Consider the following 16,972-nt stretch of genomic DNA (forward strand, 5'->3'; position numbering starts at 1 on the left):
GTCACCCCCAATGGGCAGCTGCCCCATCGTTCACTGCATACCAATTTATTTCCCATACTACCTCCACGACGATTGGAAAGTTTCACCACTCCCATTTTCAGACCTTGGAGTTACTGTCAATGCCATAGAGAAAAGACAAAACTCGCGGCTCATTTACCTGACCGTGGCACTGCTAGAACAAGCACTCAGAGGCTCGTGGCGGGAAAGAAACTGGTTGAGATCTCCGTTTTCCATGTATTCTGTGATCATGCAGAGTGGGTCATCAGTGATGCACACAGCCAAGAGACGGATGATGTTTGGATCCTTGAGCCGAGACATGATCTTTATCTCCTTAAGAAAATCATTCCTTTGGAGGACGTGATTATAGGTGAAGACAGAGGTTGGCAGAGTCAGAAATGAGCAAGGAAGGATACAGGGCAGTGTCCATTCCCACCCGTCACACCATGCCTTGTTCCCCTTTGGTTAATCTTTGAGGTGATAACAAACCGGCACCCAGAACTATCACATTCAACTCTTCCTTGAAAACAATGGACCTTTATTTACTCAATAATAACATTTTCAAGGACAAGGTCTATGATTCACTCTTATATCCCTAGTATTTGGCAAAATGCCCACTACATATGGAGTTGTTAACAAAAAAATGTGTGTTAAGACTTTTCTGCAAATGGAGCTTTCCACTAAAAATCAACACAAGTGCTGTTAAGAGATTTGCCTCTTTCAAAAGCTACTGAATGACACCATTCAACTGAAGAATTTTTTTTTTACAAAGTGGCGCACCATCCTCTTGATGAGCTGATCATTCCTTATTTTCTCCTACTGCCTTTCCCCAATACCATCTGTACCAGTCAGCCACTCCGTACAGTGATTTGGTAGCCTGTTCAAACCGAGTTGGTTGAAAGCCATGATGGTAAACTAAAATCATTTCAAAAGTACTCATTGGCCCCAAACTCAGAACTGTTTGGCTTCTCAGTGACAGCCACACTGAGTCGTAAATTGCCAACCTGGAGCCAACAGCCCACATTCTCAAAACAACAGGAGCAAATCAGTTAGAAGTCTCTGGTGGGTTTTACAGGAACTCTACACTGAACATCAAACTCTGTCAATATAAATTCCTGGAACCAGTGTAGTCCTGAGTCAGTGTCTCCCCTCTCATTTTCCTGTGAATCCCAGACCATGAGTTTTGGTGACATGTGATACTCCTGACTTAGGCACTCTATCTCTACCAAACAAGAGTGAGTACAGGTTGACCCACAAACCTCACCAAGGCAAACAACCCAGAACTGTACTGTCTGATCTCATACAATGACTTTTCCCACTTGCCACTTTCTCCAGGCACGTGCAAAGGTTAATATGAGGAACAGACCCTCTCCGTGTGAGACTGGGAAAGTGTAATTTTTTTAATTCGTGTTAATAATGCTAAGACAGAGCTCTTGGTTAAAATGTGAGAGCCCACACAGTTCTATTTCCTCACCTTTCTCTCCTCTTCAGTTCACATCCTGTCCGTTGTACGACTTTTAATGAAACCTATCGTTGTGTTTGGAATTTACAGTAATGTAGGGACTAGCAATAATAAGCCTCCCCTTGGGATGCACGTCAGTGAGACAAATCAAGACAACACACAGGGGAAGATGCATGTGGTATCCAGATGTTCAGGTCTCTCTGGGACACAGACAATTAGTCTTCCAGCAGCATGCCTCTCTGGGTGAGGGTTAACTCGCCATTACTGTAAGGGAAAGGCAGCCAGAGGGCAACGCAGGGTAAGGATAAAGGATCCAGAGACTGCTAGCCAGTTGGGAAACCTGTTAAAGGACTGTGGGTTCTTTTGCTCAGGGTTCCATGGGTGTGTTTCCAAGTAGAAGTAACTTCTCATTTGGGAGGGGCTGCTGAACATAGAAGAAAAGGAGCATAAAAGAGAAAAAACCAGGATGAGAATATAAACAGAGATGCGGTGGGGGGGGAATGCAAAGACATAGGGAAAAAGATGTTTGTCTCATTATGAAAAGTCAGCAAGAAGAGAGGTTGACATTGAAGAGTATGTCTGGGTTTCAGGAGTGAAGAGCATTCTCGGGCTGTTGTTGGCACTGGGTGAGGGGACTTAGGAAGTAAGAACATTGTGAATACAATGCAAATATATACATTTGTATTTGAAAGTGGTGCTGGAAAAGATGGGCTCTTCTGGCCATATTGGAAGCATAAAGCCTAACAGTGGGCTTGTGGGACAGCTCACAGACCTTCCCATCTCAAAAGAAGAAAGAAAAATAAAAACTCAGGAACTGACATAAATATTCCTCATCCTAACCATGAAGCAAGCAAAAGAGATTTCAAAATGCAGACCACAGACCTGGCATTCTTGTTGGCATCTGCTCGGAGCATTTTCACGGCCACCAACACAGGCTGGTTGGCACTGACATCCAGGGCAAAATCTTTGTCTTTGAATTTTTCCATTCCCTCCACTTCACAGAGATGAACCTAGACAAAAGTCACCGAGTCTCAACATCATCCTTTCTCCTGGAGATGGCTCAGTACTCTTGCTGAGCATGTCCTGGAGATAAACTAACTCTTACAACTCGAGCAAAGTAATCAGAGACCAGTAAGGGGCTATGGGTGGCACACCTTAGATTAAAGTAATTGACAAAATTAATAAACACTGCTAAAGTACCCAGCTAATAGAATATGTTGGTGCCTTATCAAAAAAAGAAAAGTATACATTGAATGGAATATTGATACAGGAAGGAATTAATCTGCATTGTAGTATTTTATCAAAGCGTAACTCCACTAGAAAACACCATGTGGCATAATTGCTTCAACTTTGATGTGCGAAAGTTAATTTCTTAATCATATTAAACATAAGGCAATTTCCTAAGATAGTCCCTTAGGGTGAGGAGAATGTTGTAAATTATGGCTATGTGTTAGCAATAGCACAGCGAGCATAGGGTTTCAATCCAGGGGGCAGAATTAGTCCATGTCATACCACAGAAAGATGTTATGGGTCTCTCTGCCTCTTCTAACACCAAACCTACCCACAAGGAGAATATTTGATTTATACTGGAAGTTAACAACGTAAGCATTTGAAACCATTGTTATATTTGGGACCTTGGTAACAGGATTCAAGGATTCCTGTTACAGCAGAAAACACGGCTCTGAATTCTCCGAAGGTTCTGATGACTTATGCAAGAGTGAAAGGTTTACTATTACATGCATCATTCCAAGGGCAACTCGGAAAGGGCTCCTCCTTATCTTTGTGGTGATTCATTCCCTGGTGGTTAATTCCAGCACCAAAGGCAGGGGTGAGGTTTCTGTTTTGTTTTGTTTTTTACCATTTTGACATTTAACTCTCATTCAGAAAAAAAAAAAAGATAGCAAGGAGGATGTTTCTAGATTTTTCAGAAAAGAGGATGGCATGCACGAGCCCTACCCTCAGTAACTCATTGTAAATAGTTTTTGAAAGCATTGCATATTTTTTTAGGATATCTGAACTCTGGTGACTTGGTGCCCTTAACTTTTTTTATATCTATATAGAAACCAGAAGTTCAAGGAAAGCCATAGTTCTTACACAAAGATGAAGCTGACCGTTAACTATCCATCCCAAGAGCAATGCAGACAGACAAGGAGGGGACACCTTCTGCTGTGACGTTCCTTCTGCCTGGACACTCGCTCCGCTCATCCTCTTTACCCATCCAGTTTCTTCACATCATCAAGGGCCTGGTGTCTCATTCCAAAGATCAACTCACCTCCCCAAACTGGCCTTCTCCCAGCTTCTCCTTGAAGGCCAGGAGTTTCCTGGGGAACTCTTCCACGGCCACATCTTTTCCCGAGAGTAGGTCCATGGTGACAGCAGGCACAGAGTAGGTGTTACCACCTGTCACTCCCTGGAGATTCACTATGTCGGCTTCTGCATAGTGGGGCACACCCTCAGGGCCATTGGGCTGGGCTGGTTTCACAACACCACTGCAGCCTGAGAAGACACGGGCACTGAGTCTGGTTCCCAAGGGCAGCTGTGGAGATATCTCTAAGAAAGAAGATCTGAGGGGGTAGCGAGAACGCAGCCCTACTGCAGCCTGGCCTTCCTCACACATACTTACTTGCGGGCAGTTATGCTTCGTCTAGACACCTTTCTGTTGGACTTCAGAATGTAGGCCACCATTTTATTTCTCACTCCACAAGGCACCATCATGAACAAGTTCCCTGACTAATCCGGTGAAATTGTGTGGCCAAAGCCTTAGGAAGGTTTATGCTGTACCAAGATGGTAGTCTTGAAGGTTTAATTTAAATCTTAATTTCAGAATGCTGCCATTAATTTAACAGCACAATTGCAGACTGAATTTATATGATCTACTTTAAGATATGCCATAATTTTAGAAAGTTGGAATATGCTTCATATGGGAGAAGTTGTGGACTTTAGGAAATAGGTTATTTTCTTCAGTTCTGTCAAGAAAATAAACTTACGGATAGTTGTCTTGCTGCTTCTAGGAAATTAGATGAATGCAGTGTGCTGAGCTATGAGTTTTACTCCATCAGTGATAAAATAGATGTTAACTTCCTTTCTTCCTTCAGCAAATTTATTACCTGATGAGATTTTATTTTTCTACTTAGTCACATCAGTGACTCAGGCCTTCCTCTGTTGAGACTGATGACCTTGGAAGGCTGCTAAGGATGCCAGAGATGCTCCAACATCACTCCTGATGTCACTCTAGAGCACATTTTAAACTGGGACCTGGGATTTGAAGCAACTGGCACTCTGTACCTTATTCAGTACTTTCCTTTAGAAAAGCTAAAATAGATATTTACCGCAAAAATAAGATCTTATACTAGCGTAATGAATATTTACCAAAGAGAAGTCAACAAAAATTAAATGATTCAACTATCCAGAGTGCTATCCAGAGCAATAGAATGCCTTCAGCTTCATTTATCTTTTCTCATCCAGTGTAATTTTGAGTCTAGAATTTACCCCCGTGAAGTCTGGGGTCAGGTGAACACAGCAGCTGGGCCTTCTCTTCCATCACATACAGGACAAGAAGGTTACCTGGGTGAGACGGCTCAGCTTCCTCTGGTAACACTCTAGTGATACTTGGCCATTTTTTTTCTTTTTGTCCTTCTGAACATCTCATGTTAGCTATACAAGGAAGGGTCCCAGAATAGACTAGAAGCAGCAGCAAGCAAACCTAGAGACAGACTGTATACTTCTCCAGAGGCGGGCACAGACATAATGGATTTGGTTCTCCTGCAGCAAGAGTGTTATGCCTATATCATGTGACTAAAGCTTCTCCCTCAGTCCTCTGCCCATGATCTCATCCTCACCTGGCTCCTCCTCCCCTGGAGTAAATTCTGGCAGCTTTCGGATCAGTCTGGATGGCTCCTGGTAGTCGGGGCGAAGGGGAAAGATTCGATCGTAAGTAGAGTTGGACTCCTGTTCACTTGGTGATGAGGAGCGGTTGTTATTGAACATGCTGGACTCGCTGGGCAGGGAAAGGCTGACTGTCATCTCGTCATCCAGCATCCTCCGTGAAGCCTGAAAGGCATGGGTGGAGAAAAGCATCACTCTCTCCTTCTAAAATCCAGTCCTTCCTCTCAGTTTATACCTGCAAACCCTCAGGAAAACTACATCTGAAAACTAGGCAGTCTGGTTCCATAAATTCCTGTGTTGCAGAAACTTAGCAAAGGTTTCCTCGGGGCTGAATTTAGCGTTCTAATTTCTGTGTTGACAACATTCATCAGGTTTCACTGAAGCACTTATTGGCATCATTTACACAACTTTATGAGAGCTTATAAGTAGCCAAATACTTTCTCCAGTTTTTAGAGTTGTGTGACTTCTATTAAATAATAGATTTTTTTTTTTTTTTACTTATCCTTTAAACCCTTGACCTGGATAAACATAAACTGAAATTTCTGTTATCTCAGGAGTTCCAACACATGCTAAATTAACAGCATATCTGATCACTTTAGCGATTATAGGTTAGACTAACATGTTAGGTTTTGCTAACCCCAAACAGAATGGCGAGTTACAGCTAATACAGGAAGAGAAAGCACCAAATAACCAGCCGTTGTGGCATACTGTCTAATGTAATTGCCTGCTTCAAAAAAAGAAAACTGTCAGCATTTAATGAGTGTAGTGTCTGAATCTGAACATGTAACATGCTCCATTTTAATAAACACACTTTGGGTACCCAACAGAGCATCTTAGATGTCTGTCTACTAGACTACTAGACCCTTTGTCGCAGCAACAGACTCAGAACAAAGATGGAACTCAGGACAAAGTAGGTTCTCCAGAAATGTGAGTTGACTTTCTCAAAGTATTGTTGAGGACACCATCAAAAGTAGCAACTAAAAAAAAATGTCAGACTGAAAACATGGTTAGTAATGCTGTTGTATGTAAAGTTTTTACACACACACACACACACACACACACATACACACACACACGATGTTATCCTAGCAATAAATCCAGAATGCCATCCTAGGGTACTGTGAATCATTATACAGGACTATACAGAAGTAGAAACAGTTCTTGTTTGTTTGTTTGTTTTTGGAAGAACCGAGGTAAAAATCCAAAGGCAAAAACTGCTGCCCTCCCTGCTGTCAGGAATTTCCAGACTAGCATTGGTCTCCCAGATAATGGAGACAGTCCAGTAGATTTCAGAAGAAAGACCCGGAAAAAATGTAAATTCTACATCAAATTAAAAATGGGGGGAAAGTCTACAGCACAGAATGTGGATTCTCTTCTTTCCTTCCTTCAAGAATAAGGTAGCCCTAGTAGACTATTGAGTGTGAGCACCCACTCCTAACTGAGGAGCTACTGACAACCAATGGGTTGTGAGGTCTGCTGGGTTGGCCATGCTCCCCCGGAGAGCCCCACACCCATGGCTACAGGAGCAACACAACATGGACGTACGGTAGGTTATGAGAGAGGGAGAGAAAGAGAGAGAGGTTGGGGGTGGGAGGTGACAGTAGATCTGGGAGGAGCTAAAGGGAGTGGGGGATGAATATGATCAAAACACATTGTATGAAATTCTCAAAGAACTAATAAAAATATATTTTAAAAAAAAAAACCTGTTAGCTTCAAGCAGCCTAATGAAATTTTAGTCAACCACCTTCTTCCTCCAGCAACTCCCCTTTGCTACCTTCACATTGGAGTTACCCAGCTAGCTATGAGTGTGTTTTGCCTTCTAAAAGAGGTAAACGCTTAGAATTGTCCCAATGGCACCTTGAAACATATGTATGCCACTGACTGGATGCTCTGTGGAGCTCACCTTTCAACTCTTTAGATTCTGTTCATGGATTGAAGGCTTTGTTTTGTGTTTTGTCTGAAGGAAGGTCTTTGTGAAACTCCTCTCCTATGAAAGAGTCTTGCCCCAAAACTTTAAACTAACTTTGGAACCTGAATGTGGAGCAGATGACTTGCGAGTTTGCTCCTCTCACATCTTAAGCTAGCCCTTTCTCTCCAACCCTACATACTAAGAGTTCTAGAGATTCAAGACCATTCTCATAGTGTCCCACCCCTCTTCTGGTACAAGCCTTGGTCTCTGAAGTTAATGACTTCCTTCTGGCCTCTGCGGACACCCACAGCCTATGACCCATAACCATTGATAGGAACTCACTGACCAGAAAGGTGAAAGCCAGAAACATTTTGATAGATCAAAAGATGGACAGTCACACAGCAGCAGTGTCCATTTAAGTGTTACTCTGATTAAGAAGCCAAGAAAAATTATAGATACACTTTGATGACGTGTATTGATTTTGGACAATTAAAAAAAAAAAACCAGGAAGTAGAGCACAGCTTGCCCCTTGAGTGTGTGTAATCTCATCAGAACAAGCTAAATCTAGTCCATCTGAGCATTACCCACAGTTTCATATAATATATGTGTGAGTTCTATGTGTCACTGCATGCTTATGATGACAGGACTGGGGAGTAAAAACAGGCAGGAGAATTATGACATGTTCAAGGACAGCCTGATCTAGAATATCAAGCTAGCCAGAGCTACATAGAGAGACTGTCTCAAAAACAAAACAAACAAACAAACAAAAAGCGAGAAATAAATCTTATGTTAAAATATTAGATATATGTGACAAAAATTATTAATGTCATTTGACTCAAAAATTTGAGAAATTCAGAGACACATAAGCATAACCTTCAAGTGCATAAAGAAATAGGACTAAGATAGTGAAATTACTTGGGTATTAACGAGGCTAAATGTTTTTACACACACAACGCTTTTTAAGCTTCATTGTCAACTTGTTGGACTTTAGAGTCACCATGGAAGCATAATTATGCATGTATAAGAAGGTGTTTTGGGAAAGGGTGAGCTGAGCAGGGAAGACCCACCATGAACGTAGGGACCATCCTATGGACTGGGATTGAAAGGGTTAGGCTAACTTTGTAACCTATATGTCCTCTAAAGCCTATAGTTTTGAGTTTTAGGTCCAGGTTAAGGTAAAGCCTCTTAGTACCTTTCCAGAGAGTGAAGTAATATGACCCTATCTGTGAGGACAGATATAAAAAAAAGGGCAAGCAAGCAATGACCTTCACTCAGCAAAAGAATGACCAGACCCTTGTCCTTGAGATAGCGTTTCTTAGCAACAAACCTAGACTTCTTCTGAGTAGCTTTTGACCTCCAGCCAAGAGCCCGCAGCCCTAATCTTCAAGGATGAGCTAACCACCCCCACCTTCAATTGCAGCTGCATCCACACTTGGCAGGACTGGCCAAGCTTGACACCTAAGACTAACCAATTATCTTACTTTATAGCTTCCTCATCCAATCCTAAATTGCCAAAACTAAAACTTCAAATTTCCTGCAATTTTTCTTTTAAAAACCTAAAGGCCTTTGTCTCCCGGTGCCACTCTTTGCTGACCAGCAAGGGTGAAACCCCGTTGTACAATGGTTAATAAACCTCTTGCTTTTGCAAGAGTCTTGGTCTGGGGGAGTTTCTGGGAAGGGCGCGATTGAACTCCTGAGCTGTGAGACCCCAGGTCTTACAGGATCCCAGACTAAACAGAAATGAGACAGCAAGCTGAGTACCAGCATTTATCTCTCTGTGCTTCCTGACTGTGGATACAAGGTAACCAGCCGCTTCCTTCCTGCCAAAACATCCCTTCCCTGCCCTGATAGACTGTCTCCCCTCAAAAATCATGGTATATAAATTCATCCTTAAGTTTTTTTGTTTTTTGTTTTTTGTTTTTGTCAGCTATTTGGTTACAGTGACAGGAAAAGTAAGTAATCACACACCAAAAGCCAAAAAGACAAACACACAAATGCGACAAAAACCTTTAGCACCGTTGTCAGAAAGTTTAGCCAGATGGAGAGTGACCCCACAACCTCAGCTATCCATCCAAACCACTTGTGTAAAACATACACAAGTGTCTGCTCTCTAGCTCAAACCCAGTAAACAGGACTCTCCATAGGAAGCGTCCAAGTTGAGATTTAATGCATTAAATTTCAGGTGTTCCTTACTGGCTTGCTCCTCATGCTTTGCTCGGCCTGCTTCTTTATAGAACCCAGGACTACTGGCCCAGGGATGGCACCACCCCCAATGGACTGGGCTCTCCCCTATTGATCACTAATTGAGAAAATGCCTTATAGCTGGATCTCAAAGAGGCATTTCCTCAGCTGAGGCTCCTTTCTCTCTGATGACTCTAGCTTGTGTCAAGGTGACACATAAAACCAACCAGTACATGTGATAAAGGAAGGACCTGAGATGTCTAGGCAGATTTGGAAAAAGTCATTCTGAAAATGAGAAAGTAGACTCAGCTAATCTTTTCTGGGCTCACTTCAACAGCCTTCTCCATACTTCTGCTTCTTGGCAGCCCCAGAGAACTCATTAGCCACTTACAACTTTTTAGCATCTGAACTTTGTTCCTGGTGCCATGGCAATGTAGGAAACGGAGGCACAGTCCATTTTCTACATCTCCGTCCATAGCGCATATCCTCACCTTTTCTAGCATCTTCTGCCAGAACTGCCTCCACAGGATGATGACGATGATAGCCAGCAGGATGAAGATGATGGCCACCAAGCATCCGATCAGGATCCGGGTGTTGCTATCATCAACTTTAAGCATGGGATCTGTGGCCAAGGAGAGAAGGTGGACAAAGACAGAGTCATTTCACAGGGCAAATAAAAGCAGTAGTAACTGGAGCGGAGCATGGAGGCCGACTCTAGAGGAGAATTCTAGAAGGGTTTATGTTGATGCTTTTTGCTGATCTTGCTTTATTACTTTGCTCCTATTTCCTACAATCGTCCTCCATGGGTCACTAGCATCAGCTCCTGTCTCCAGGTTCCAATCCTGCTTGAGTTCCCGTTCTGATTTCCTCCAATAATGGTCTGGACGTATAAGCTGACTAATCTCTTTGCTCCCTAACTTGATTTTTGGACAACGTAATACAAACCCCAATTAATACACCACACTAATCTTCATCCCAAAGCCACGTGGACTCAAGTCACTCACACACAGTGAGGTCACTGCAATCTCACCCTTCTTTGTCTTCCGGGAGGTGCCTTCGTCTTAATATTTTACAGTTACTAATCACACATACCATAGGTTGTGGGTGCCATGGGAGAGGCAGGTAGGGCTCCAGAGTTGTTATACATTGCAGCATCTGTCACAGAACAAGAGTGAATTAGAGACTGGGAGCAGACAGCCAGACAATGGCTCATCTGAAGATAGTCTGAAACCTAGCCCACTGTAAAATCAATATAGCGGGTTACCAATAGCGGTTTGTTTGTTTGTTTTTTTAATGAAGATATCCTGGATTATTACACATGTATTAACTCATCATACTATAGCCCCCAGATGCAAAAATAATTATGTAAATAAAAAATGAATCATAGATACATTCACTAAAATATAACTACCTGTACAAGTAAAGGCAAATTTTCTGGTGCAAAAACAAAGTTGCTGTGCACTATCACAGTGTAAAAAGCTAACACATGCTGTGCTTGGCCAAAATAAGAGAGATGTACCAATTACTTTGCCAAGAATAATCAAGGACAGGTGGACATATGTGTAGTCCAGCCAGATTATTCCCAAGGACAGTAGGTATCTACTTGTCCCCACCCCCAATAATTGTTACAATATAAAGAGCATATACATTTCTGCTCTGAATAAATTATATGAAATAGTTTGTTTGCTTTTAAATTATATCATTGCCATAGACAGATTTTAGACAGCAAACATGTTTTTCTAAACGTGTACATATCCTCTTACCCTATCAGTATAGCCTAATAAATGAACCATCTTGAAAATTTCTTCTCTAGACAAAAAAAAAAAAAAAAATCAAGCCAGACTAACACGTGGCTCAATTATTCTCTCTCTCTCTCTCTCTCTCTCTCTCTCTCTCTCTCTCATCATCTTATTTTAGGCCTGTGCTTTTCTTTCAGGCCTGATGTAACTTTCATGCCTCTGGCCCTGTTCATGACAAGGCCATGGTTTTGTTCTTTCTCTTCCTGATTGGATTATTTTTGAAAAGCCATTTTTTTTTCTTCCAAACTAAAATTGAACATCATGGGCAAGGGTATACATTTTTTTTATAACTTTTTTGTTTTGTTTTTTTTTTCAAGACAGGTTTTCTCTGTGTAGCCTTGGTTGTCCTGGACTTGTTTTCTAGAGCAGGCTGGCCTCAACCTCACAGAGATCCACCTGCCTCTGCCCTGCAGAGTGCTGGGACCACAGGCGTGCGCCACTGTGCAGAGCTCCTTTTAACTTTTTAAGATTTAATGCAGCATAGAATTCCTGTGAGTCCTGCTCCAGGAGGATGCAGCCATTTTTAGAATTTAGCAGTAAATGTTGTGAGTTGTTACGATGACGTTGTACTCAAGAAGATATTCTCTTAGATCATTCCAAGATGCTGGGAATAAACCAAAATCTGTTTCAGATTTGCTTTCAAATAGTACAGCAAATAAATAACTAAACGATGATGGCAAAAGATGGGTAATGAGGATGAGTGGTGGAGGTCCACTGTTTTCATTATTTTTATGTAAAATGGTTAAAGATTTTCATCTGAATACTTTGATGGTGCTTAAATGCTTCCTGTTAATAGTCTTAATGTGTGTAGCTTTCAGTACATTTTATTATCATTTTAAAACTCTTTTGCCATAAATCTCTTCTAGACAAATGTGTAAAAGGAGTTTAATAGTGCTCAGACTGTTCCACTCTCGTTCACTATAGTTACATAAATTAAAACTAGAAAGGCAAAAACGGTGAGGCATCTGGGAAATGCCCCTCCTCTCAGAGACCAGCCAGGGAGGGGGTGTGGCTGTCCTCCCCACCTCCTGCATCAAGCCACTCTCTTTCCGGTGGGGCCCGTGGTTTCCTACCTGATTGGAACGTGATCTCACTGAACATCATCCATGTGTCGGCAAAATGGTACTGGCATTTGATGGCACTAGCCATTCGGTGGTGGAGAGGCACTGTTACAAACCGAGCGCTGGGGTTCACGTCGTCCAGAACGAGAGGAAACGAGACAGCCGTGGGCTCCCACTCGCTGCCTTCAGAGCGGAAAAAGCACTGGACCTCCTTAAAGATCTTCACCCCCTTAGCAAACATGTTGTTGCAGTGGACCTGGCAGAGAAAGGGGTCTGTGAGAGACGGGCTGGCTATGCTGGGTTGGGTTGTTTAGGAAAATAGCCCAAGTAGCCCAGGAAACTGCTAGACCTGCCTGTTTCTCGGAACACTACCCATAATTCAGTCTTTTGGGTGGCGGCAATGATACCGAGGTCAGTCCTTATAAAGCTTAGGATGTCCCCATTTCCAATTTGCAACTGTGTGCCAGGCAGCAGTATCCTTGCCTGTTAAGTGAGGGCTAGGGCCGCCTCTACCAGGTCTGTCCTGCATAGGAATTCTCTTGGATTGCGAGCTTTTCAATCACTCTTGATGTCTAGCTACGTTTGAACTACTCTGATCTGAAATGGTAAGCCAACCTAACATACCCCTTCCTCCCAGGTATCTTCCAAAGCCAGACCATTCCTTTCCAGGAAGGCTATGTGGGAAACGTTAAAGAAAATAATATACAAATAAATACAGTTTCGTCTTTCTTTATGGCAACCTCACTTGGAATGCCTTGGTTCAGCACTTTGAGCCAGAGGCAGAGACTTAACAAAATTCACTTTAAGTAGAAACATTCAGAGGGCAGCATCAAATCTTTCTCATGGATAATTTCTGAGGTGAGACAAGAAGTCGGTTGGAAGGTAGCTGGCATCCACTCTCCTATCGCATGACCCTTTCAGCGTGATATTTGTTTGGCTTGTGAGGTCATCAAGAGCAAAAATTCCACAACAGTGCTTCAGCAATCCATAAAAAAATGCAATGCGTCTATTTGCAACTGACTCAGGTCCGTTAAAGCAGTTCAGTGCCATTTCCTCTGACTCAGTCTTACATGGAAAACAGATCTTTGCTGGCCATTGTCCCTCAAGAGCTTCAAGAGCTGGAAAAGCCCAACTGTCATTCGTGGACTGTATTTCCTGTTTTTTTTTTTAGGCCTGATTCGGCCCTGGGTTTTCCTGTTTAACTCCTTTGATTCCTTTTAGATAGTCAATGCAGGACCACCAGCCTGACTTCATTTTTTAGGTGAAGAAGGAACAGTAATGGTGAAGGAAATGTCGTGACAGAAGACTGCACCAGAGTCGTTCTAAGGGTAGACCATGAGAGCTACCAAAGGGTGTAAATCCTCCTTGCCCAAGTCTGTGTACTATCAAGGTGCACAGGGACTCACATGTTTCCTTGACCTATGATTAGTCTACAACACAACAGGAAGTAGAGCCCTAGGTTCTATGCCAACACCCTCATACCACATAGAAATGGAGCAGTCACCTTAACTTTTCCATTTGGGTTTTTTTTTTTCTCCACAGGTTTTACTGGTGAACACATGTGTTAATATCTTCCTTGGAGTGAAGTAACCATTCTAGTTTATTGACTCCAAGTCGATGGAGTAAGGCTAAAGGCAAAAGAAAATCAAAGAAATACCATCTCCAGCTTCAATAGGTTTTTCAGATGTTCTGAAACTCGTGAAGTGTTGGGTAAGTAGCCTGCAGGGAAGGTAATAATCTTTCCTACAGATGTTTCAGGAATTCTTCTGGAATGCAAATAAAGAGCACAGGATTTCATTCCCATGTGGGCTTACATATTTATTTATTAAAATAATATACTTTGACTGCACAAATAAGCTTTAATGGTATAGTTTAACCATTCTTCAAAGCAAGAGATGAAGAGTAATTTGCCTCAGAAAGAAAGCTGATCTATAAAAGATATTAGTGCTCTGGAAGCCATCTTGTACTTTTTTTTTTTTTTTTGCCCAGAAAAACTAAACCATGAGGAGGCTCTGTTTGCCTAAAGAGACTGTCCTGAATCTACAACTTAGAAACTTCTGGCTTCTTGATTTAAGCTCTTGAATCATTTTAATCTGTGATAAACTAGCTAAAAAGAATCTGGAGATTCAGGAAGATCAAAGTTTACTGATGAAATGTTTATTTCATGGATAGTTTTAAATTTTATTTAATGATTTGTTAAACTACAAATCCTCCTTGTGGTGTACAGACTCAGGAACTTATGTGTGTGTTCACAGGTACGTTAAAGAGGAATACAAGCCGGTGCGGTGGCACACGTCTGCAATCTTAGCACTCAGGGATGCAGAAACAGGCATATCTCTGTGAGTTCAAGGCCAGTCTGGTCTACAAAGTCCAGGACAGCCAAGGCTACAGAGAGAAACCCTGTCTTAAAAAACAAAACAACAAAAAAGAGGAATACAAAAATACTCTCTTACAGCATGCTTTTGCTGTTATACATACTCCCTTCTTTTGCCTCTCCATACTTCCATCCACAAAAATTTCTGAAGAATAATGTGTGACACATAATTGCACACACTTATGTTTTACAGTTGCCAAAGATCTTCCAACATTATGGGCATGTGTTGTTCCTCCTGTTCTTATCTTAAAGGTTTTGTTCATTTAGTGGATAAATGTTTATCCACTTACAAGATATCCATTAATATCTGGAGGCAATATAAAAGATACGGATTTTTTTTAAACCTAGTTTGTCAAAGGAATAACAAATTTACATTAGGAGGAACACTCACTGATGGCTGATGATATATATTTTTTCTTCTGAGCCCCATAGTATTCTGCATCTATTATTTTGCAAATTAATATTGCCATTTCTACTGACCTTGGGACAAACATGTCCCCAAATTGGGAACATTCTTTACTCAGAATCTAGCAGGCTATGCTCCAAATACAATTGTGAAACCAATAACAGGCACAGATGAACAGATAGATTTTAATTATGTAATATATAATATAATTAATAGATTTTCTACTTAATCAGGAAACAGAGGTAGACTGAAGACAGTACTGAGAAAGGGTTACCAAGTTTGTTGATTGTTACTACTATGCACATGAACATTAATATGGAAAGAGAATGGATGAGTTAATATTCATTTCGAAGGCCTAATTTATTAACCCACGCTTTCCTGAGGCTTTTATTGAGGTTTCCTTTCGCCCTTTTATAGACTACTAAGAGCTATCCACAAACCATATCAGACCCTACAGCTTCACCTCACACTGAACACAAGGGTTTTCATCCATGCTTCTGGATTCTGCTTTTCCCTAACCCTAGAATTCAGATTTAACATCCAATCTGGTTACTTTTTGCATGAACATTTCTTCTTTTCCCTGCTCTTCTCTCTAAAACAGACCTGGTGTGGAATGAGGGCAAAGAGGAATAGTGATTTAAACTACATACAAGGAAGTTTATATTATAACAAAGACATTGTCAATAGCAGCATCACGACTTGGCTTCCGGGTAAGACAAAATGAAATCGAAGACTATCATTCCGCCAGCCCACGAAGTCATAGCCGGGCCACATATGGTATTCATGGGTCTGAGTAAAATCATCCAGATGCTTCAGAGAAAATGAAATCTAAGCCTTGAGGTTCCTTCTTGCCATCTCTTCATGTATTCGTAAATGCTGTGTCCATTACATGAAAGCCTCTAGGGCTGCCTTAGCGAAGCCTTTGGCTTCCATCCAACCACTCAACAATAGCCACCAATTTCCACTGAACTGTTCTGCAATAATGCATGTATGAAATAACTGTTGTGCCTAATTGCATGGCAATGTTTGGCTCTGGTATTGGGAGGGAGAGAGTAACTCAGTAATAATGGGCCTACCTTATTACAGAATTAACAAATGAAGAAACACTGTTTAAAGATGATATGACTCCAAATTCAAGTAAACTTGTAATCGTGGAATATATTTTTAAATCTAGTTCTGTTGACACCAGCTCAAGGCACGTCAGATACCCCCTCTCTCTCCCACGCTAAGATTTTGGATTTCTTACCACACCTAACTCCACTGACCTTCATGGTAGTAAAATTCCTGATTCGGTCAAATTCGAACATGATCTCAACGTAGCCATTGGTAACACTCTCATTCCGCCAGCCCACGTAGTCATAGCCAGGCCACACGTGGTATTCATGGGTCTGAGTAAAATCATCCAGGCCAGATACCCCATCGGTTAACTGGCCTAGTCCTTCAGTCATGCTGCTCAGGCCAAGGGTGGAGGAGAGAAGAGAGGAGCCTGGAGTTACTCACACATCCACAGAAGAACTTTTCACCCCACTTCTTCACCACTGGATTTTGAAAGAGCTGATAATCTTGGAGAGATTAGGAGAAATTGATCAAATGCATTTTATACTAGTGGTTTCTTTGTCTGAAGCGTGTAGTCCAAGAAGGATTCGAAATGCTTCCAACAAGCATCAGGCACTGCTGGGGCAAGTGCTATTTGCTGTGGTCTTTGTGCTATTCAATAATTATGTCATTAATGAATTAATTTAAATGGCTTGGATAATAGTGAGCCATTATATAAAGAATGCCATATTCAGTTGATAAGCACAGACAAGGACATAAGGGGTAACAGAAAATTTTTTCATTTAAACTTAAATAAACCGGTGCCTAAACATTTTGCTGCTAACATAGGAAACATTGGTTGT

The 16,972-nt window shown here is 41.7% G+C and overlaps 1 protein-coding gene across 3 annotated transcripts in view; it reads right to left on the reverse strand.

Annotated features, from left to right (window-relative positions):
• Ddr2 (discoidin domain receptor tyrosine kinase 2) overlaps positions 1–16,972 on the reverse strand; it is a 131,124-nt gene that overhangs the window by 13,253 nt on the left and 100,899 nt on the right. For all 3 annotated transcript variants that reach the window (XM_021640615.2, XM_021640616.2, XM_021640617.2), the window contains 8 exons: positions 16,340–16,523; positions 12,307–12,550; positions 10,527–10,589; positions 9,926–10,056; positions 5,299–5,509; positions 3,732–3,955; positions 2,342–2,469; positions 158–346 (listed from right to left, as the gene is read on the reverse strand). In XM_021640615.2, coding sequence (XP_021496290.1) covers positions 158–346; positions 2,342–2,469; positions 3,732–3,955; positions 5,299–5,509; positions 9,926–10,056; positions 10,527–10,589; positions 12,307–12,550; positions 16,340–16,523 — 1,374 coding nt within the window. The remainder of the gene's footprint in view (positions 1–157; positions 347–2,341; positions 2,470–3,731; positions 3,956–5,298; positions 5,510–9,925; positions 10,057–10,526; positions 10,590–12,306; positions 12,551–16,339; positions 16,524–16,972) is intronic.

This window comes from Meriones unguiculatus, chromosome 11, assembly GCF_030254825.1.
Source record: "Meriones unguiculatus strain TT.TT164.6M chromosome 11, Bangor_MerUng_6.1, whole genome shotgun sequence".
Classification (NCBI taxonomy): domain Eukaryota; kingdom Metazoa; phylum Chordata; class Mammalia; order Rodentia; family Muridae; genus Meriones; species Meriones unguiculatus.